Source organism: Misgurnus anguillicaudatus, chromosome 23 (assembly GCF_027580225.2).
Source record: "Misgurnus anguillicaudatus chromosome 23, ASM2758022v2, whole genome shotgun sequence".
Classification (NCBI taxonomy): Eukaryota; Metazoa; Chordata; class Actinopteri; order Cypriniformes; family Cobitidae; genus Misgurnus; species Misgurnus anguillicaudatus.
In genome coordinates this window covers 11510641-11534035 of record NC_073359.2, presented here as the reverse complement: position 1 = coordinate 11534035, position 23395 = coordinate 11510641, and the positions used below count along the sequence as shown (strand labels likewise).

The 23395-nt window shown below is 36.9% G+C and overlaps 1 protein-coding gene across 2 annotated transcripts in view; it reads left to right on the top strand.

Annotated features, from left to right (window-relative positions):
• armh3 (armadillo like helical domain containing 3) overlaps window positions 1-17123 on the top strand; it is a 43854-nt gene extending 26731 nt beyond the window's left edge. For both annotated transcript variants that reach the window (XM_055217497.2, XM_055217496.2), the window contains exons 16-26: window positions 2617-2675; window positions 2769-2834; window positions 2951-3020; window positions 3100-3160; window positions 3243-3331; window positions 8126-8208; window positions 8318-8444; window positions 8536-8611; window positions 10133-10211; window positions 10942-11058; window positions 15420-17123. In XM_055217497.2, the coding sequence (XP_055073472.1) occupies window positions 2617-2675; window positions 2769-2834; window positions 2951-3020; window positions 3100-3160; window positions 3243-3331; window positions 8126-8208; window positions 8318-8444; window positions 8536-8611; window positions 10133-10211; window positions 10942-11058; window positions 15420-15512 (920 nt within the window). In that variant the 3' untranslated portion in view covers window positions 15513-17123. The remainder of the gene's footprint in view (window positions 1-2616; window positions 2676-2768; window positions 2835-2950; window positions 3021-3099; window positions 3161-3242; window positions 3332-8125; window positions 8209-8317; window positions 8445-8535; window positions 8612-10132; window positions 10212-10941; window positions 11059-15419) is intronic.
• The last annotated feature ends 6272 nt before the right edge of the window (window positions 17124-23395 follow it).

Genomic DNA, 23395 nt, shown 5'->3' with positions numbered 1-23395 from the left:
ATTAAAAAAACGGTGGTTATCTCGTTTTGCAACGAAACTCTTCATATAGGTTTTCAGCAATTCTACCATATTAGCTTTCTCTGGTAAAATAAGCTGCCTTCAAAGCAAGTGTAATTGCGGCATTCACGCGCTTATTGTTATTTTAAGGAAAAATGTAAAAATAACACTGAGACCTACGTTCTTACAAATATGTGTTGTATTTGTATTATTAGGGATGTGCAGGTAGAGATTTTTTCACCCTCTGAACTTATTAAACACACCCCATATTTAAAAAAAAAAAAAAATTTGGCAAAGACGTTCATTACTAGATTACTTTTGTTTTTAAAGTTATTATTAAATATTTCCATTTCTTAAATAAAAAGATTATTTTAAATCTGTGTTTATTATTATTCTTAACGAAAAACTCAAAACCAATAAAACAGTACAATGACAAACTCGCTAAACAGCTTGTTTATTAATAAAACAAATTCGACGGATGGTATCTGCATTCTAACACAAATAAATGAAAGACATAATTTTCCATTACTACGAATGCTTAGTATTTGTTTATTATTATAAAACGGTTAGTTCCAATCCTTGATTCTGATTGGTCAATAGGTGTGCTTTATTCACGATAAAACACTGCTATGACCGCTTCACCCAACTGTTCTATTTAATATCACTGCGCCCTTAGCAACACCCTTAGCAACACATAAACATATAATGAGACAAAGTCTGAGAACAGTTTGTTGTTTTTATTTGAGCTTTTTATGTTGTTGTTCGCAGTCAGGGACTATTTTTTCTAGCGGAAGGAATGCTTTTATTGATTTAACTTCATGAAAGTTGCACTAATATTTTTTTTACTTTAATATTGTGTGGTAACCGTTTTATAAAAGCAATAAGGTACTTGAGGCAAGTGCTGTATCGTGAATAAGTAACGGCTGAAGGGGTTGCAGACACTCCGCTTCACGTCGTGACTAACAACGCCCTTCAGTCGTTACTTATTCACGATACAGCACAGCCTCTCGTACCTTATTGCTTACTTATTTTATTATAACAGAACAGAACAACAATAAATTGCTAAAATTACTCGCTTATATAAAGGAGAAGGTTTAACAAAAACGAATAGATGGAAAACATTTTACTTGCCTTATTACATAAATAGGTCTATAGAGATCCTTAGATTTTTTTTAAAGAAATGATTGGTTTGCTTTTTTCATTTATATAAAACTACAACAATATAAAAAGTTAAGGGAAGAAATGCAACTTGAATCCTATGTATTTTCAAAGCTTTCCGACTTTCACATTTACGTGAAGTTCTAAATTGTCGCAGTTTTAATGATGTACAGAACGTAATGCCTCAGAAAATCCGATCGGCCCGTTTACACTACAGTCGCATAGGCACATATCTGATTTATATCTGATTTATTTCCACATATGAATGAGGCCTGAAACGGATCTCAAAATATCCGAATGTATGCGTTTTTTCCCTGTTTACACTGCCACAGAACACATCCGATCTGTGTCACATATAAGCAAAAAATCGAAATTGGGTCACATTTGACTGACAATGTAAACAAGGCCTAACACGCTATAAAGGGGGTACATTTTGATCATGATTTTGAATGGAAGTCACTCTGCCGGTTGGGTATACCAAGATGGCCGCTCGAACTCTGCGCTGGCTTCACCTCACGCTGTTACGTCAAGCGTTCTACGCGCAATCCAGTCATTTATATAGATCAGTGGTGAGAGGTGCACAAACAGGCAGGAGAGAGTGAGCGAGTGGAGTCCGGTTCTTCAAAGCAACTGTAAACTTCCCTCACCACGACGTAAGGCCCGCCTCTCGCCTCATTCGATTGGACAATGGAAAGACGCAAATGACGTCGGGCGCTCCTTCAAAAGCGCGTGCTGCTGCTGGCGGCAAAAACCACAAGGCGCTCGCCGCGCATAAACAGCGCGCAAACACTCCCTGCCCATAGAATATCATTCAAAAATACACCTGCAACTGCCAAAAACACTTTTGGTGTAATTGGCCCCTTACTGTGCATTCATACCACCACCGGCGAGAGGGTCAAAGTGGCGGGAAGTCATTCATTTTCCATGAGAGCCGGCGATGAGCAGCGGCACGGCGCGTCATGTACAGCGTGAGCGTCGAGGAGAGTTGAAATCAGCTCTATGGTAATGGTAATGAGATATGACCCGGTTTGGCAGCAACCAATCGGAAGGAGGAAATGTTCGGCGGCAACCAATCGGAATGCGGAAACCTCCGCCTGAGAGGAGTTCAGAGAATGTAATCGAGCGTCAGAGCGTCGTTGGCAGGGCAGCCAGAGCTTTTATTGACGCTCCCGCCGGTGGCGGAGTGAATGCACAGTTATGCCTCGGTTGGGATCATTTAGAGCCCTTTGAAACTGTAATTTTAAAATTTCTTCTTGACTGAACACATAAAGACATAAACATCTTGGATGGTGGTGATTAAATATGCTGTTCTTCTTACCAAAGAACAAAGTGTAATAGTCTTTGCTTAGGCCACACCTACTTTATGATCCATTGAATACCACCCACCTAGACAGCATACTTGTACACAATTGTAGTGTGCACTTGTACATAAATCTTAACATAGTTTTCTTATGTTTTCAGATGAACATAGACTCAACAGTGCTCGACTGTGCCTCATCATTCTGACCTGCATAGCTGAGGTAATGCAGTTTTGGATGCAATTTGGTCGGGGTTTTTTTGTGTGTGTGTGTGTTCCCTACTTTGATGGTTTCCACTCGCTCTATGTTAAACAGGACCAGTATGCCGATGCCTTTCTCCACGATGACAACATGAACTTCAGAGTCAGCTTGCACAGAATGGTAAGAGGCTCCGCTTGGATCTCCTAAAATTTAAGTGTAGACAATGAATACAAAGCAACTTCCTCCACGTTACGTCTAATCTGTTGAACAGCAATTTTTATTCACATGTTTTTTAGCCAATGAGACACCGAAAGAAAGTAGCGGATAAAAACATTCCCTCTCGACCTTTAGTGTGTGCAGTGCTGGGTGAGTACAAAACAAGTAATTCAGTATTGAATGTAAGATGAATCATGAAATAAAGTTTGTGTGATTGTCTAATTGACAGATCTGATGGTCGAGTTCATCATTACTCACATGATGAAGGATTTTCCAATGGATCTTTATATGTAAGTTTTCAGTTTGAATACATTGTAATGCTTCTACTACTAAGGATACTATGAGAATAAATATGTGTTAATTTATTTGTAGGCGCTGTGTTCAGATTATTCACAAACTGATCTGCTATCAGAAGAAGTGCAGAATTAGACTACATTACACCTGGAACGAGCTCTGGTCATGTAAGACAGTGACTAATGTGCTTTTGCATTCATTTCTATTTTGTTATTTTCAAATCTGTTTTATTGTTTCTGTTATGTTTAACAAACACAAAATAGACTGAACATTTAACATGACCATCAAATCTTAATACTGACCATGTTTCAGTTACTTGCTTCAATTTATCACTAGTGGATGAAGATGAGCTTAAAAAGACTTAAGGCCCGTTCACATCAAGGATGATTATGACAACTGTAAAGATAAAGTTTAATAAAATCGTAAAATAAAAAATGTAAAAGCATAGAATAAAAATATTTTTTATATATATACTCTCACCTAACAGATTATTAGGAACACCATACTAATACTGTGATTGACCCCCTTTCGCCTTCAGAACTGTCTTAAATCTACGTGGCATTGGTTCAACAAGGTGCTGAAAGCATTCTTTAGAAATGTTGGCCCATATTGATAGGATAGCATCTTGCACTTGATGGAGATTTGTGGGATGCGCATCCAAACATGAAGCTCCCGTTCCATCACATCCCAAAGATGCTTTATCGGGTTGAAATCTGGTGACTGTGGGGGCCATTTTAGTACAGTGAACTTATTGTCATGTTCAAGAAACCAATTTGAAATTATTCAAGCTTTGTGACATGTTGCATTATCCTGCTGGAAGTAGCCATCAGAGAATGGGAACATGGTGGTCATAAAGGGATGGACATGGTCAGAAACAATACTCAGGTAGGCCGTGGCATTTAAATGATGCCCAATTGGCACTAAGAGGCCTAAAGTGTGCCAAGAAAACATCCCCAACACCATTACACCACCACCTGCACAGTGGTAACAAGGCATGATGGATCCATGTTCTCATTCTGTTTACGCCAAATTCTGTCTCTACCATCTGAATGTCTCAACAGAAATCGAGACTCATCAGACCAGGCAACATTTTTCCAGTCTTCAATTGTCCAATTTTGGTGAGCTCGTTCAAATTGTAGCCTCTTTTTCCTGGTGCTACCTGGTGTGGTCTTCTGCTGTTGTAGCCCATCCGCCTCAAGGTTGTGCGTGTTGTGGCTTCACAAATGCTTTGCTGCATACCTCGGTTGTAACGAGTGGTTATTTCAGTCAAAGTTGCTCTTCTTTCAGCTTGAATAAGTCGTCCCATTCTCCTCTCACCTCTAGCATCAACAAGGCATTTTCGTCCACATGACTGCCGCATACTGGATGTTTTTCCCTTTTTACACCATTCTTTGTAAACCCTAGAAATGGTTGTTGCATGAAAATCCCAGTAACTGAGCAGATTGTGAAATACTCAGACCGGCCCGTCTGGCACCAACAACCATGCCACGCTCAAAATTGCTTAAATCACCTTTCTTTCCCATTCTGACATTCAGTTTGGAGTTCAGGACATTGTTTTGACCAGGACCACACCGCTAAATGCATTGAAGCAACTGCCATGTCATATGTTGACTAGATAATTGCATTAATGAGAAACTGAACAGGTGTTCCTAATAATTCTTTAGGTGAGTGTATATATATTTCAAAACGTAATAAATGGCATTAAAAAAAAAATGAGTTACCGCCAAAATCAGTATTGTATCAGGTCAGTATCTAATAGTAATTTCTTAATTTTATGCAAAATACAATACCAAAACATTTTACAGCTGAACGATGTGAAAAAAGTTCAGTGACGATGTCCCAAGTATAACCGCAACAATGTGACAAACTACAAACGTGTTTTGACTAATGCCATTAATATTTAATTTGTGTATACCAATAGTCAACTAATCTGTGTATAACAATAGTCAGGGGTCCCATTATCCGCACTTACGCCCTTGTGCCCCTCAATGCGCATTCTCGCTAAGGGGTACAAGACCGTAGGGTGTCCGATTCTCTAATGGTGTTCTCCAGGGGTGATCATGAGCGCCCTTAATGCACCCCTTTAGCAAGTGCGCATTAGACCGCACTTTGCTATAGGCTATTACCCAGACTCCTTGCAGTGTCGTGACGTTTCGAACAGCTAACCAACGAGGGAGCAAAACGGTTGCTATGGTCGGACGCCGGGAAAACTCAGAAGGAAAACATTTAAAATGTTTACTTTACAAAGATAAGTTTAATGAGGAATTCATACTCCTAAAATAATAGAGTTTAATGGCTTACTTCAGTAATATCACGAAACACATAGTATTAGTGAAAATATTACAATAGAACACACTTCACCCTCCGCGTCCATCTCTGTCATGCGGACGCATGTGTGCGGGAGACAGAACCGGGCACGTAGAGTTAAGCACCCGCATGATGGACCGATTGGGAGATTAGGGAATGATATTTTTACTCACTGCACTTTCTTCATACACTAGCTGGTTTCTGTTGCAACAGCAAATAACATCTTCTATAGTCATTACAAGGTGGTTAAAAGATTAATGGACTGATAACCTCATGAGCAGGGTTGAATAATTTGTTTCAAAGCTTGTCATTTTATTCTTAAAACAAACATTTAAGATGTTCTTAATATTTGAGAAATTCTTAAGAAATGTTGGAGAATTGCATTTGTGAATCCAGCCCCAGATCACAACAGAAGTGACGTAGATAGTGACGTGTGCAAAACTGTCCCAATTCTGCTCTTCGCAGCTTCAGGCCCTTGCGCATTTACTCTGCTAAGTGCACTTTCAACAAGTGTCCACTTCGAGGAAGACCTTAGGGTTTAGTGTGAATATTGGGACAGGGCCTAAATGAATATAACATGGCAAAGATGAATGCACATTTATATATTGATTCAATAGATTTATAGCATTTTGAAGAAAAATCTTTGAAAATCAAATTATGGATTTGAATTTTTTATGTTTTTATAACCTAAGGATGCTATGTGAAAGTTTGTTACATATATACATATATATAAAATTTCGGTAAAAACGTGTTTTAATAAGGGGTGTAACGGTACGCAAAATCACGGTTCGGTGCATATCTCGGTTTTAAAGCCACGTTCGGTTCATTTTCGGTACAGTAAGGGAAAAATGCAAACATTAAACTGCAGGTTGTTTATTACTATAAACTTTTTTTACAAATTCTTTACACTTTTGAAACACTTTTTATTCAAATATAATAAATAAAATATATATAAAATAAAAAATTATTAATAAAATACTATTGCAACGTTTTCCGCTAATTAACATACTTTTTTTTACATTATTTTATAACAGTAGGTAACTCTTTTCTTAACCTTAAACGTTTTCTACTAAAACCTTGCACTAAACTAACAAATTCAATTCTTGAATACATTTATGAACTATTAGCCTACATTTTTGCCACCAAAAAAAGTTTCTGTTTTAATTTATTTTGGATTGTTTAACTCGCAGTATTGAATTGGTTATGTACCACCTCTGTATAAAAAATAATATTACTGCTCTATGTGTAACTGCATAGCAAGCAACAGGATGATATACTTATTATACACTCAAATTTAGATGAGTGAGTTGCATACATAGCCATCTTTTATCTTTTGCATGTTTCTCCTAATCTTTGCTTGTGTCGTCAATGTAAGCTGTGATTTAAACTAACATAACCCCCTTATCGCAGCTGAGTAAGCCCGGGTTACAGCTCTTCTCTGTCCCGACCAGCTGATCGCATTGTGACAATGACATGATTGACGTGAGGTGCAGATGAAAATCCGATCACGCATTCCTTCTCACTGTCATTGAAAACGCGTCTCATGATTGCGTAGCAACGAAAAACGCGCAACCTCTCACGCACTTTTGAAAGAACAAAACAGCGCGTTGAGACGCGCTTTTAGACGCGACACGTAAGCGGCCCGTAAACATTTACATCAATAATCAAACGAATATACAACTAAGTAAATAAAAATCTTTCTGCTGGCCGAATTATGTTATATGTTTGACGAAAATGTATCTATGTTCCGCACAAAAAAGATTGCATTCGGCCCTTCGGTGCATATGTGCACCGTGCCGAAAGCCCTGTACCGAAAAGGTCCGGTACAAATACAGGTACCGTTACACCCCTAATATATATATATATATATATGAAGAGTTTCGTTGCAAAACGAGATAAATCCATTTTTTTACATTTTTGTCAAAACATGTTTATTATTATGTTATCATGTTATTCTTTTGTTTTATGGTGCTACTTAGCTGTATTTTTAAGTTATGAAGGTTTAAATCAAAACAAACCAACTGCAGTTGCATTGAAATCAATTGGAATGCACAACCAAAAAACACGATTTCTGAACAATTAAAAAAATGGTGGTTATCTCGTTTTGCAACGAAACACTTCATATAGACTGTTTCAGCAGTAACAACATAAACCCGCAGCTTTCGTGGTCATCACGTAACTTCCGGTAAACTCTGCGAAGAATAAGTAACAACAAAGTCCTTTTAAAGTAGTTTATTTATATAACAAGCAAAATAAACAAAACGTAGATTACATAGGAACCCAATACAGGGCTGTCAAAATTACACAGAATTACAGTTTTAAAAATATCTGTTTTGGCAAGAATTCACAGATATAATCTGTTATGTCTTAAGTAAATGTTTGAGGAAAAATATCTGATGTGTTACATTATATTAGATCCCAGCATTACAGTAGATCTTAAAACTGTCTGTCTCAATGTCAATCAAACAATAAAAGAAAGAAGAAAGTTCAACATATATTGATATTGTTTTTGACTTTGTCTAAATTGTCATGTTGAAAATAATAATTCAAATTGATGCAGAGTTGTGTAAGTTCACATGAGCGATGATTTTTGTGTGAGGATATCAGTCTCACCCAATGGCTTTCATGTGGCTCTGTTAATTGTGTTTCTTTAGCTCTCATTAACCTTCTGAAGTTTCTGATGTCTAATGAGACCATCCTTCTGGCAAAACACAATATCTTCCAGCTGGCCCTTCAGGTAAAATAACACTAGACGTCAGCAACAGTTTGTCAGCTCGTTACGCGCGAATACACTTGGGGCTTATTTAAATTTTCCTTTGGTCACCTCTCTTATCTTACTCGACTAGGTTGTGAACCTCTTTAACATGTTCATCACGTATGGAGACACGTTTCTGCCCACGCCCAGCAGTTACGACGAACTCTATTACGAGATTATTCGCATGCATCAGGTGTTTGACAACCTCTACTGCATGGGTGAGTCACGTGACCACCGAATCACTTTAGTCCAGCTTTGAATAGATGTTTGCTTTTGTTTGTCGCTAACCTGATTTTCATGACATCACAGTGCTGAGAGTCTCCACCAACACAGGACAATGGAAGGAGCCGGCTAGTAAAGTAACTCATGCACTCATCAATGTCAGGTAAGAAATATTAGTCTGTATAAGTATAAACTTACCAACTGTGTATATGTGTATATATACAGTATATTTATAAAACGGTTAGTTCCAGTCCTTGATTCTGATTGGTCAATTGTATAATTATAAACTTACCAACTGCGTATATGTGTATATATACAGGATATTTATAAAACGGTTAGTTCCAGTCCTTGATTCTGATTGGTCAATAGCTGTGTGTTATTTATGATAAAACACATCTATGACATCTATGAGCGCTGCACCCAACGAGTGTATGACTGCGCAGCACCCTTAGCAATGTAAACATATGTAAAACTGTTACCGTTTACAGTCAGTCAGGGACTATTTATTTCAGTGAAAGGAAGACTTTTTGAGGCTGTTTAAACTTGGCATTAACATTCGTTTTCGTCGATCGGATCACAAGTGGACGATGTTAATGCCAGGTGTAAAACATTTTGAACGCGTCCACTTCCGACCACTTTCAACCACATTCAGGGGTAGTCGAAACCCCCTTTGATCGGATTGCTTTTGTATTGTAAACGCACATGTGGTTGAATGTGTTCGAACAGCCACACGCGACCGCCTTCTCTCCGCCCATCTGAGGTACTGAACACAATGTAATAAACAAGATAATGTATAGGCAGCAGGTTGTTAACGCAGAAATTAGCCCCGACATGCAGCGGTATCACATTGAAGGGACTTATTTCACGATAACAACCTGCTGCTTGTACATTATCCTGTTTATAACACGGCTGTTTACCTCATAACTAAGGTGAGAAAGATTAAATATTGATTTGAAATATTATATTTGCTCATTTTTGTTTACTTTCGGTTTTAAGAAAGACAGGACGTTCAAATGTCATTAACACACCATTTGGTTTAATCATGTATAAATATTATGTCATATATGTTAATAAAATACATATTTATATTTAATTTCTGTGTAATATTAAACCGTATCTGTCAAAATGACTTGCAGCATCCGCCTTACCGTGGGTCATTCGTTTTAAGTGGTAGTTACCTTGAAATGTTGTGACTGGCCAATCAGAATCAAGTATTTTAAAGTGCCGTGTAATAATTTTTATAAAGGCCTAGTTGGATAGTTTTAAAATATATATCTACATATATAAATAAATAAATTGTCTAAAAAAAACCAAATGAGTTCAAGTCTGAGACTGAAATGTTGGAATAGTAAAACTTGCTGTCCAATGCTTATTATTTTGGTGTGTGTGCATGGAGGTTGCAAAGAAGACGGTGAATAAATTATTGATTTTGGAGTCTGAGGTAATGCTTAAGCAATCTCCAGCATTCAAAGTTGTGACCATGTGTTTGCGCACACACAAAAGCAGTTGAATGGTTTTCTGAAGCATGCATAATGCAAAGGATTACAGCAGAATATTCAAAAGAGCTTTTTGTCCAGGAAAAGTGGGACGGCACGGTTTCCAAAAAAGATTCCAATGCAAACCTTTCGTTATGCAACAATGTATGCGTTTCATTGCGTGATTGTCTTTATTTCTGTTTTTTTAGGGCAATTATTAACCATTTCAACCCTAAGATTGAGTCATACGCTGCAGTGAATCACATCTCTCAGCTTTCAGAAGATCAGGTAAATACCATCAAGAAACAAGACAAATAAACTTAAAACCATATTTTGTTGTTTATTATGATGACACCCCCAAATCGAGGTACTGTAGATCTTTACAACACTTGTCACACCCGTTGACTATTTCAGATCCACAAATTTTACATCTATATTAACCTTGGCAAAGCTGTCTTTACAAATGACCTGGTTACGGACTAGTATCATATATTTCGGTTTATCCGAACGCCTCGCAGATAACATTTTATTAGAAAAGTCGTTCATTAGTAAGACACACGCTGGTGTTTGTGGTCACAGGTGTTGTGTAATTACCCCTTGATCTGTAGGGTAATGATGATACGCAGCAGAAGTCAGGTCAGTTTTACAGATGGTCACCCCAGCTTATCGCTCACATTCATGAATCCTCTTCTCTTTCATCTCGCCATGCCAGATGCTACCTCATGACCTCCATTAGACCTCTATCTGCTTTCCCGCTCTGAATTTTTCTCATAGGTCCCCGCTGCTTCACGACCCCCAAAGTTCTGTATGAACAACAATAATAATGATGTAGTGAAATAATAATGTCTCAGTCAAGACGTAGACAAAGTTGTCTCATCCAACCTAAAAGCAGAGCCACAAAAGATGGTTACATTTACTTTTTAAAGAAAAGTAGTTAATAAAAATGAACCAAAGCACTATTTGGAATCTTTGCAGTGTGGTTTTTGCATCTCACATTTGTCGTTGTTTTCTCTTCTAGGTACTGGAGGTCGTACGGTCAAACTATGACACGTTGACGCTGAAGCTACAGGACGGTCTGGATCAGTTCGAGCGTTACTCTGAACAGCCCAAAGAGGCGGCGTTCTTCAAAGACCTGGTGAGGTCACAGGTTCTGAGATACGAGGTGTTCCTGACCATAGATATGTATACTAATGAAAGCTAGATGTGTTACGGCGGAGTCTCTAACATCATCGCCTGGCGGCCATCTTACCTCAGACAGCTCGCTCACTCGTAGCATTGAGTTTAATGGTGCAGGTACTTTTAAATGACCATAACTTGCTCAATTTTCTACCGAATTTCAAACTGTTTGGTTTCTTACAAACGTTATTAGCATTGCTATAATTCTGGATGCTTTTACATGATTCATGAAAATGATTCATTAAGTATGCAGTGTCATAGGTAGTGATGGGAGAAACAAAGCTTTTCGAAGCTTCGAATCAATTGAACCAATTGCTTCGCAAATTGATTCAGTTTTTCGAAGCGTTCGAAACATCACACACGCTGGCGACGCCTGCTGGTCAAAATAGTGTAAAAGCGGCAAGATCTGTCCAAACATTTTACACTTTTTACAAAATAATAGCAAGATTGTTCTAAAAATATGTTTTTAAGAAAAATAAGTTTTTTAATTCAATTAAGAGATAATTAAAAGTGTATTGTGTGTTTTTAGTTTTATTTATGGCAAACAAATCATTAAAACTCCCTTTTTAATTATGCACATTTTTTGTCATTAAATCTGTCTATAAACAAAAAGTAGACAAAATGGTAGTGTTTTAGTCAGAAGGATGAATGCTTCATGAACTTTTATAATAAAACTGACCCGAGTTCACCTACACTGGTCATTTGTGATCAACTCCCCCTAGTGGTGAATCGTTGGATTTTCGAAACAGTTGTGACGTAATGAAGCCTCGTTTGCTAAAATCACGTGACTTTGGCCAGTTTGAAACAAGCTCCGAACCAATGATTCGAAACAAAAGATTCGTAAATGTTTCGAAGACTAATGAAGCGTGCTTCGAAATCGCCCATCATTAGTCATAGGTACATCTCTGACGTTTATAACAAACCAAACCGTTTGAAAATCGGTAGAGAATTGAGCAAGTTATGGTCATTTAAATGTACGTGCGACATTAAACGCAATGCTATGAGTGAGCAAGCGCCCTGTGGTAAGATGGCCGCCAAATGCGGACGTTCAACTCAATATCTATGTTCCTGACCTCATTTTGTAGAGCGCAGCGTCACGAGCGTAATGGGGCTTTAACATAGGATGCGGTGTGCGCTGCGCTATGAAACCCATTCATGTCAATGGGTTGCGTCCCGCAAGGGCGTTTTTTTTGTTGTGTTGAGCAAAGCGCTAGCGCAGCTTGCGCTCACGCCGTGGTCAAAGTTCAAAATAGTTTTAACTTTTGCGCTACGCTCTGTGGCGATTACCTGCGCGGCCAATAGAAACGGGGCATCCAAACAAGCTAATCAAAATGGACAAAAAGCTTACTGTGTGTTTCGGAAATCCAGGAGCTTTATAATACAAGTTTTCTATCCTAGAGAGACATTGGAAAGAAAGCCGTGTCATGGAAATACGTAGCAATTCAAGTTGGCATCCCTACTGAAAAATCCAGCTAAGACCAGCATAAGCTGGTGAGCTGGTTTTAGCTGGTCTCCCAGCTTGGTTTTAGCTGGTATTGCTGGTTTAGCAAGCTGGTCTAGCTGTGTTTTGGTCACTTTTTCAGCTGGTCTAGCTGGATTTAGCTGGTCAGGCTGTAAGACCAGCTGCCCCACCAGCTTTGCCAGGCTGGGAGGACCAGCCTAGACCAGCTACTGCCATCTTAAACCAGCTAAAACCACCTACCAGCTTATGCTGGTCTTTGCTGTATTTTTCAGTAGGGATGTCGGGTGTGTTTTAAGTCAAGTAGTTTGTTGAAGGTAGGCAGCCTTAAGTTACGTGAAATAGAGACGGGCAACATCAGTCTCTGTATTCCTCATCCACTATTTAACCCAAATATAAACACTGTAGTAATTTATTGAAAACCCGGCCTACTTTGGTCTGGCCAGCAGAGCACAAATCGATTGGCTGCGCTGAACCCAGCGGCGAGCGCAGCGCACACCGCTTCCTATGTGAACGCCGCATAAAGGGCATGGGCCCAGGAAACATGCATACTGATAAAATGTATATCTTGAATGCAAGTATAAGTTGATTCGGATAAAAGCGCCTGCTAAATGCATACATTTTAAAGGTCTGATTTTAGACGACTTGAGTTAGGAGAGTGAAGATGCAACAAAGTTAAGTGGTCACGGACCTCATTTTTATTCAAATTAAAATACTACATGAATTAAAAATTCTTGTGCTGAGCTGCCTCAAAGCGATACTGTCTATTATTTGTCCAAATAAAGTAATCCAAAACATTTTTGTCTGGAAAAAAAATTATACTCTGAAGTGCGTCTCACGCTGTTTTTTGGAGGAATTGACAGATTGTTACATTTAGGATTGGGTTTAGCCTATTCAGTCACCCAGGTATGTTTTGTATGCAATTAGGTATGATGACAACATTTTCAAAAAACCCAAAGCTCAAAATTTATCACGTGACTAGACAGAGCAGATGTTCCCATTTACAAAGATACCTGAAAAATCCGTTAAGGATTAAGAAAGTTATGATATTTTTAATATTAGAAATCAAAGGGAAAAGTTATATATGGATGTCAATGGAAGGTGTGTGACCGAAAATGCTGCTTATTTACATGTTTTTGTTTTTAACTTTCTCATTATATCTGATATTTGTCTGCAGTTCTGATGTTGTGACATTCGCCAATCTACCACCATAAACTAAATACCAAATTTCTGCGATTCATTTAAATACCTTCTCCTCTATAGGTTTCGATGAAATTTCGTCAGTACCAAGATAAAAGATATATATATATTTTGTCACCCCTAACTTTCAGTTGTGCCCTGAGTCTAGCGAAAGCACACCGACCGGTTGAAAGTGACACAAATTTTCAAACAGTTGCTGTAAAATAAAAACACATCAGGACTGAAAGCCCCAAATATGAAACGCTTCTGGTGATTCTTCTTCATGTATTTATTGTAGTATAGAGGGTATGCATTGACGTCACTTTTCCACGTGACCACGCGAGAGCTCGCCCGGTTGAATGGCAAAACGTGCAACAAAATGTCTGGTTTTCATAGGGGCTGCTGCGAAAATGCCAGTAAACTGACTATTATCAGCTTCGATTAACTTAAGTTGGACTTGAGGTGGACAATACTTAATTAGTTACATTTTCCTATCATCTGTGCTTTATTAGGTTGTTTGTATTGGGAAAAACATTATTTCACTACATAAGCATAGAATCATACTGTGTATTCTTTGATATTGCATATTAAAATGTATTTAATACCTAATTACATTAAAATTGTTTACTTTTACTTGAGTGAATGTACGTTAATGTACTTCAATATTAAATGTAAAGCAAACACGTGTATTTATGAAATGTAATAGAGTAAAAATTATGATAATATGCTTTGGAATGTGTTTTACAAAGAAAAACACGAATAAAATACAAATACTTGAAAAATACTTTTAAGTAGAAAGTAAAACCTCTGCTTGATAGTGACCCTAGCAACTTATCAACCCACCTGTGGTCTGTGGACGTTGGCATGAACGATCTATTTATTTCTCCTTTCTGTGTTTTTTTGGCAGTCTGTAAAACGATAGCGCTGAATTCTTGTTAGTACAGTCTATCGCACAACAGCTTTTTCCCATTTCGACGCGTTTTCACCGTGTTTTCGACGATGTCACGCTGTACTCTAATTAATGCTGCCGCTCTATCTTTTGCCACTCAGTGGGCGTAACCGCAGTCCCTCTCACCGACGGTGACGTCATATGCATACCCTCTATTTAGTAAAAAAATACTACAACCATGCGGCAAAAAGTGGATATTGCATGACACGCATCTTAAAGTAACAAGCCGATTGAAACCCAAAAGTTCGACGCGCGTGTCCGCGATGTCAGTATTGCTAACGCTATTGTGTTAGCGGAATAAATGTACGGACACCTATTCAGCTTACTCTTCTGTTTGCCATTGTTTAGTTAAATAACCTATCCAGATTAAATGTCTGTTCTTGGTCTTGGATTTTGTGAAATCATTTTCTAAATAAATGCGACGTATAGTCCAGTGCGACTTTTATATGATTTTTTCTCTTTAAAACGCATTTTTGACTAATGCGACTTATACTCTTGTAGTCAGGAAAAAACGGTAATGATTTAGCTCAAAAAACTGCACCAAAGTTCTCTAGGATGTACGAACAACTATAATAAGCCCTTAACAACTTTATTCAGCAATTTGTTATGCTTTTTGGTCGTGTGCCGTGACCTGCTGATGTAGTTGTCCGCATAAATACGCACAAAATACGCTGGCAATATTAAGGTTTGTTTTGTGACATTGCACTGATCAAGTCCCATGATCTTTCTCCAGGTACGCTCCATCAGTCTGAACGTGAGGAAGAACGTTTCTTTAAGCACGATGAGTCAAGATCATCTGCTGAAGGAATTCTCCTCGATATCCTGAAGGATAAACTCTCAACGGGAAGACTGATACATCTACATAACGGCCCACACAGCGGCTTCTTAACATTACAGCAGGATAGTACTGGATTTGATCCCGGACTGTATTAATAATGCCGATCTTTCTGTGTTTGGTTTTTGGGTGTGTTTGTGGTCATGCTCAGATCCGACTTGTATTGGCTTAAGAAAGCAATCAGCCAAACTTTGCACAATGTGAATTTTGATTCAGACTAACCGGTATTTACTCTGTTTATTCTTTCGTTGGCGGTCTGGTGTTGTTTCTGTTGAATTATACTCTTATGTGCTTCATTGCCTTAAGACATGATGAAACCAGTGCTCACGTGTTTACCGCTTATTTTCATGGTTCTACATATACCTCTATGAATGTTTGGTTTCTGGTAAAGGATGTGTGGGTGAAAACTTGTTCGGGTCATATAGAAATTATATTTTGCATATATAAAACAAGCTTAGTTTTGGGACTGGTACATTATTACATTTTGTTCAGAATTAAATTAAAGTAAATAATCAAATTCTCATTACCATAATGAATTTTTTTTTATTTCTCATTACCATAATGCAATAATGCAGTCCTTAAAATCCAGTTCAGGTTTTTTTCATTGTGATAATAAGAATTACTAATTACAGTGGAAATGTAAAAAAGGCGTACTTTTTTTTTAAGCAAAATATAATTCTTTATGACTCAGACTTGTTTGTGACAGGTGTGTCGTGAGATATACGAATGCATTAATTCTTAAATCTGACAGTTTATTACTATTTTTCTTCTCAGTATTTCTCTGCATTGCCAGAAGTTTCAGTTCAGTATCATAAAAAAAGATTGCGAAAAGGCTGAAGTTGGAAAAGAAAAACGAAATATTGAGTTATCTAACACTGGGTGGTAAACAAATGTATTAATCTGACAGAAATCTGACTGCTTGTATGTATGGGATAGAAATTATGCTGTTTATATTGGTTTTCATTTCCGTTTCGGCTTAAAACAGTAGGATTACAGAATCCAAACCAGTTCTATTACTAATTACTAGTTTAAACCAGCACATTGAATAAGTGAATAAATAAATCCATTTCAAAGATGTTCATTGTAAATTCTTCCTGGTTTTGGTTCTAGGTGAGTATTTCAGATCGCGCCTGTGCTCCCTTCACCTTAGTATTCTTATTTATGGGTGTTTGTTTCTTAATTAAATCGTATTTTGTACAACACATACAGCGATGGTCAGTTTCTTTGAATTGTGGTGTTTATTACAGCAAGCGTCGCTACTGTTCCTCATATTTAGACAATTTATGCTTTGGACATGAATGACAAATTTGTTAGATTTTTGAATTCATCATGCTTTTTCTTTATTCTGTTTTACCTTGCACAGCTAAATGCAAAACAATGAATTAAGCTATAGAGGTCAATTGACAAATTGAAAAAGTTCATATGTGATTTGTCATACATTGCAAACCTTCTGGAAAGTAATACAGAGAAAGTTCTCTTTAGTTCTTCAGTCAGCTCATAGTTTACTGCTGTTGTTGTTGTTGTTGAATGAATCAATGTTATAAATCTGTTGTTGGGAGCATTTGGAGCCCCACCATAAATAATGAACAACCAATTAATATCCATCACTGTTTTCTCTTATTTAATATGCAGACTGTGATTGATAAATCTAAAACGGACGTTTTCTGTGCTTCGCCTTCTTATTTATGGGTGTTTACCAGCTGTATTGTTAAAAGTGCTTTATGAATGCTGTTTTCATTGCCATTTATTTTTATTTGCTTAGGCTTATATGATTTAGGGCAATTTCTGCATATCTTAAGCAACCACACTTGCATTTTATTTGAAAGCTCCTCAATTTTATGCAGATTTTGCTATAATCTCTTATTTATCATCTTCACCCAGGCCTCAGACTTTAAACTGTAAACCAATTCAGCAAAATTTATTTTCTTTTGCTGAATAAACGGCCCACCATGAAAACTTTGCAGAAAGCTCTGCAGTTTTCTGTAAGATTGAAACGCCCGTCGTCATCAAAGTTTTACTGCCCAACTGCCTTTTGGAGTTGCCGCCCATCTTAAGTTTATGTCCCCATTTGGAGATCTCTGTCCTACCATTAGATCTACTTGTTTCAGACTAGTGATGCTCAAACAAACAAACAAACCAATGTTTTGATAGTGCCATGCACTTTAACTCATTCCCTGCCAGCCATATTTTGAAAAGTTGCCCCCCAACATTTTTTGTAATTTTCACAAAAGTTTCACAAAATACCTTCCAGACCCTCTGCTTTCAAACAAACAAAACGGGAAAAAGTTTAATCTTAGTTTTTCTCTGCTTATAAACTCTTAAATATGGGTATTTTTTCTTTAAAAACATTTTTTTTACCAAAAAGCTAAAGTAATTGCATTTTTGTGAATTTTTTTGTTAGAGATCAGATTCAGAATGATTATCAAAACATACACAGAGTTAAAAAATGAGTAAATAATGTTTTGGCTTCAGTTTTTTATAAATTGGGTAGTGTGCCTAGTGAATAATCGCGGTATTGCAGATTAACATAAAAATTCTTTTTTATGCAAATGTTTTTTTCTTAATTGACGAGATAACTCATTAATGGCGGGGAAAGAGTTAAAAAAAGTGGAACAATGGAAAAATTTAGCTGAAAAACATTTCAAATTTTTAGTTCAATTGGTAATACCTAAAAAAAAGCTTTATCAACTTAAATTTTTCACTTAAAGTTAGTAATTGAAGTAAGTTAATCCAACTTTCACTTTTTACAGTTTAGTAGAGCCCGACCGATATATCGGCAGGCCGATATTAGGCATTTTCCAAACTATCGGTATCAGCATTCATAATGGCCGATAAATGAATAAAAAAAAAAGGACGAAATAGCCTTCAACCATGTCATGAGTGTTCCCGTTGTATAGTTTGTCCACCAGAGGGCACTCTACAACCTCCCTGTTGGAAACACTCGTGTATAAGGCGTAACACATCCTGCAACCTGCTGATTTTGCCAGAGTCGGGCAGAGAGAACAACGGTTAAGTGAGTTCATAGTGAGTTGGTCACGAGAAAATAAAAGAAACAAGTTTCTTTTTAAAATGCATTATCATATTTTTTAGTTAAAGCAACACTAAAGACTTATTGCTCTTTGCTCCCCCTACAGGTTAGAAGCGTAATTGTTCATTACCACTGTCGTAAATACTGCAGCATAGCTGGCTCTGATTGGATTGTAGGTCTGCCGTAAAGCAAGTTTTTGTAGTTTTCACTCGAACTACAGGACCACTACCCGACGGTTGGAAACTTCTTTAGTGCGATTTTGGCCGATAGAGGGCTGCAACGTGTATGTGAAAGTGCCATTCACACTGTTTTGAGTGGATGAACCACTGAAACTTTTTTGGAAACGTTATTTTAAGGTAAAAAAAACCTCTTTGGTGTTGCTTTAAAACTCATACATAACTACAAATAACTAATGTTGGGGAAATCTGTTAATGGTTTGTTGCGCGTTTAAAAAAAAAAAAATCGTCCGATATATCGGAATATCGGATTTTAAAACCAACAAACATTTGTATCGGTATCGGCCTTTAAAATCCTTTATCGGTCGGGCTCTACAGTTTAGTGTTTCTTTTTTTGTGTAAATCAAAATGTTTTCTTTACTGTCGCTGTCGTTACATATTAGTCTGAGATTCGAGAAAGTATTCGCCGAACAAGAGGTTCTCCACATGCAATTTTCACAATATACAAAATTACTGACTTCATGTTGGACGGAGTTAAAAAAAAAAGAACATTTATGGGACCAAAGTGGGCACTACAGGGCCCCCCTTCTATGCCCATGTGGCATCCTTTGATTTTAAGGACTTCAATAACATTTGAACAAATAATAATATTCATTTTCAGCACTTTTTCAAGAAAGTATTCACCATGGAAAACTTTCACACATCCCCTCTAAATAAAAAGATTTTAATCACGAACGTTTGCTATAGATCTTTAAAGCATGTTTTTCACTGTAATTCACCTTTTATGGACATCTGCACTGGTCGATCTACAATATAGACAACTTGCGATGTATCCCATGTTATGTCATGGCCCTATCATGCACAAAATAATTAATACACGTTTAGGCCGAACAAGAGGTTTACCACACGCAATTTTTACAAAATCCAAAATGACTGATTTCATGTTAGATGGAGCTAATAAATAAACGTTTATGGGACCCAAAATGGGCACTACAGGGGCCCCCTTCCATGCCCATGTGGCATCCTTTGCCCAGGCAAAGTTTTTGAGCATTTTAAGGACTTCACTAACATTTGAACAAATAATAATATTCATTTTCAGCACTTTTTCAGACTCAACTAATGTACAAATGTATACAGCCAATAGATTTGTACACCAGTATTATGTCATCAATGCAGCTTTCAAGAGATGAGGTTTTTATTTTGACTGGTTTAAAAATAGTACAAGACAAAAAATATTTCACAAAAAGTTGTTGTCTTTCATCCTTGCATAGTGGCATGCTGTCTGATCCATTAAATATTAAATAGATGAAAAATGCTTAACCGCGGGAAATGCATGACTTATTCATATTATATTGGCATTTTGAAGACTAATTTGAAAAGAAAAGGTGTTTTGATGAGATGTTTAATGTTCCTATTATGACAGCATCATTGAATATGGACTGATGTGTCTTATTTAAGCTCTCATGATCAATTCTTTTGTTTTCATTTGCTTTAATAGGTTTGTTTATAGATGCGTACCTAGAGTGGGCATTACATAGGTGTCTGCAGTATTTCAAACTAGGGCTCAAACTACAGTTATGTCTCTCATGCAATCTTTGAAACGCTTTTGAAAAGAAAATACCTTCAAATGTGCCACAAATGCAAATCATGCTGACGTAAAATTCATCAACATTACATTTCAAAATGTTACTTTAATATAGACGGTGTCAGCAGTAACAACATAAACAAGCGGCTGTCGCGGTCCGCAGTAACTTCCGGTAAACTCCGCTAATAATAAATAACAACAAAGTACTTTAAACGTAGTTTATTTATATAACAAGCAAAACAACAAAACATAGATTACCTAGGAAACCAAAACATTTGTTATTTTTGACGAGGCATTTGTTCAGAGATCAGTTTAGCAACTTAGACCATAAAAAAAACGAAACCGGAAGTAAGGTTCGGATCCAGACGTGTATCACGTGCGTCCGATGAAACCGTGAATGCATAGATATATTTTGTTGGAACTTGCCACAAATGATGTTGATTGGAATAAAATTCTGCTGATGTGGAACATCCAAAAATGTTGTAAATTTGAAATATTAGCTTATTGTTATTTGTTATATGTTAGTTATTATTCACAATGTGCAAAATGTTGTGCGGCAAACCGCAAAAATGCATAGATATATTTTGTTGGAACTTGCCAAAAAATACTGTTGATTGGAAGTGTGATAAAATTCTGCTGATGTGGAACATCCAAAAATGTTGTAAATTTGAAATATTAGCTTATTGTTATTTGTTATATGTTAGTTATTATTCACAATGTGCAAAATGTTGTGCGGCAAATGCTGTTGATTTGAAACAAAACTGTGCTAAAATTCTGTTGATAGGGAACATATAAAAAATTACAAAAATTTGAAATATGCACACTAAAATAGGTTGGTTTAAACGAATTGAAATTAACTTTGAAACCTGGTATTTTTAGATTGTGTCTTTTTTTAGCCTTTTGTTTCTTTTACCCCTTCAAAGTGCTGGTATTTGTCGGTCTTAACCCGCGCACGTCTGGCGCGCCACCAATCAAAATGGTTCAAAATCGCGCTAAAATTGGCTAACAAAAAAGTAAATTTTTAATGTAACATACAGTTTTTGTTTAAAAACTATTCAACCTGGTGTTAATTTTTACACACTTATTATTCATAACACGTAAAATGCTTGTGATAAGCAGGGATGGGCAGTATTTCAAATACATGTATTTAAAATACGTATTTGAAATACAAAATAGTATTTTGTATTTTGTATTTTAAAGCCTTTGAAAAAAATGAAATGTAATTTGTATTTAAATACATTTAAGATGAGTATTTTTGTATTTTTAAAATACTCAAAATACTTTGAGCCAGTCAACCAGTCAGGGTGCTGTTTTCATGCATCAACTAGTTCAGACCAGACAACAGAGTTCAGGTAAGCAAATATATCTGTGCAGCTTTTAGTGGGCAATAATTGAAATGTTGGAGTGGGAAATAAAGCAAAGGCGATTGAATTATTGGGTGTGATGTGATTTGTGTTATAACTGTCGCAAAAGGAAATTCAAATTCACACTTGCACGTTGGCAGGCAGTTGCACGCTACAGTTGCACTTGCACATTGCACAACTGAAAATAAAACGTAGCGCTTTTCTAAGCGGATTTAAAAGAGGAACTATATTGTATGGCGTAATAGCACTTTTGGGAGTACTTTGACTCACCTGAAAAGTCCGCTCCCCTTCTCCCTCTCATAATGGTAGAGGGAGGGTGTTACTGCGCCGAGTCGAAGTACTCCCAAAAGTGCTATTACGCCATAAAATATAGTTCCTCTTTTAAATCCGCTTAGAAAAGCGATACGTTTTATTTTGTACCACCAAACTTGCTCGTATAACTACTCGTCTTAAATAGGAAATACGTTGATGTGTTTGGTCACTTCTAACTTATCTCTGAATAGTACCATTGAATGAATGGGGCTAAGCTAAATGCTATTGAAGTGTCGCAGCGCGCTCCAGCGCTTACGTGCACGCACACAGATGATAGAGGGATGTATCAACAATTCTTAGTTAAGGTAATAACATATTTTAATATTGAAAATGAGTAGACTATTCCTTTAACATATAAACTGATTAGGTTGTGGGTCATTTTGACGACACATAAAAACATCATAAAAACTTTTTCATAAAACATCACTTTACTTGAAGGGGTGTTCATAAGGCTGACATGACACATTCATAATCATAACATGACACGTGTCATGAATATGAAGGAGATTTTATGGATGTTTATGACAACTGTCATTAAGTGTCATTTGTTCAATTATGTCATTTTTATTGCAAAGATGACATTGTTTGAGATGTCTTTGTTATTACAAATTGACATTAAAGCAACACTATGTAGTTTTTTACATTTAAATAATGTCTCTAAAATTATTTCAGTGATAGAACAACTTTTAACTGGACAAATTGTACTGTTGCTGCAACCTGAGCAGCCTCCTAGCTGCTACAAGCACACTCTGAAAGTGGCGGTGGAGGGTAGGAAACACAGTCCCGCCCCTCCCCCTGCCTGCAGAAGAGTGTCTGATAACAGGCACTGTTGCACTTTCAACAACATGGGGGAGCTGTAAGTCATTTTTAACATGGAAACTACATAGTGTTGCTTTAACCCATACATCATAACTTGCCATGACATCTTGACATTAACCAAGACAACATAACTGACCACTTTTTACCAGTGATACAAATATAATTTGTCATTAAAATTTCATTAAGTGTTAATACTCTGTTAAATAGTTTTATAAGAGCATCATGAATATTCTTCAGTTCATAATGTTTATTTGATGGGTATTAATAATATTTGACATAGTATTAACACTTTCTGACATTTAAATCATGGTTTAATGCATTGTTAACCCACAAAGCTAGGTAGTTTCTTAAGTTTGATAATTATTGTTTATAATTTATAACAAGTTGTGTTGTATTGGTTTATGTGTCAAGTTGTCACAACAAAGACATCTCAAACAATGTCATCCTTGCATCAAAAATTACATAATTGAGCAAATGACACCCAATGGCAGCTGCCACAAACGTGCACAAAATCTTCTTCACGTCCACGACACATGTCATGCCACGATCATGAATGTGTCATGTCAGCCCCACGCACACCCCTTCAAGCA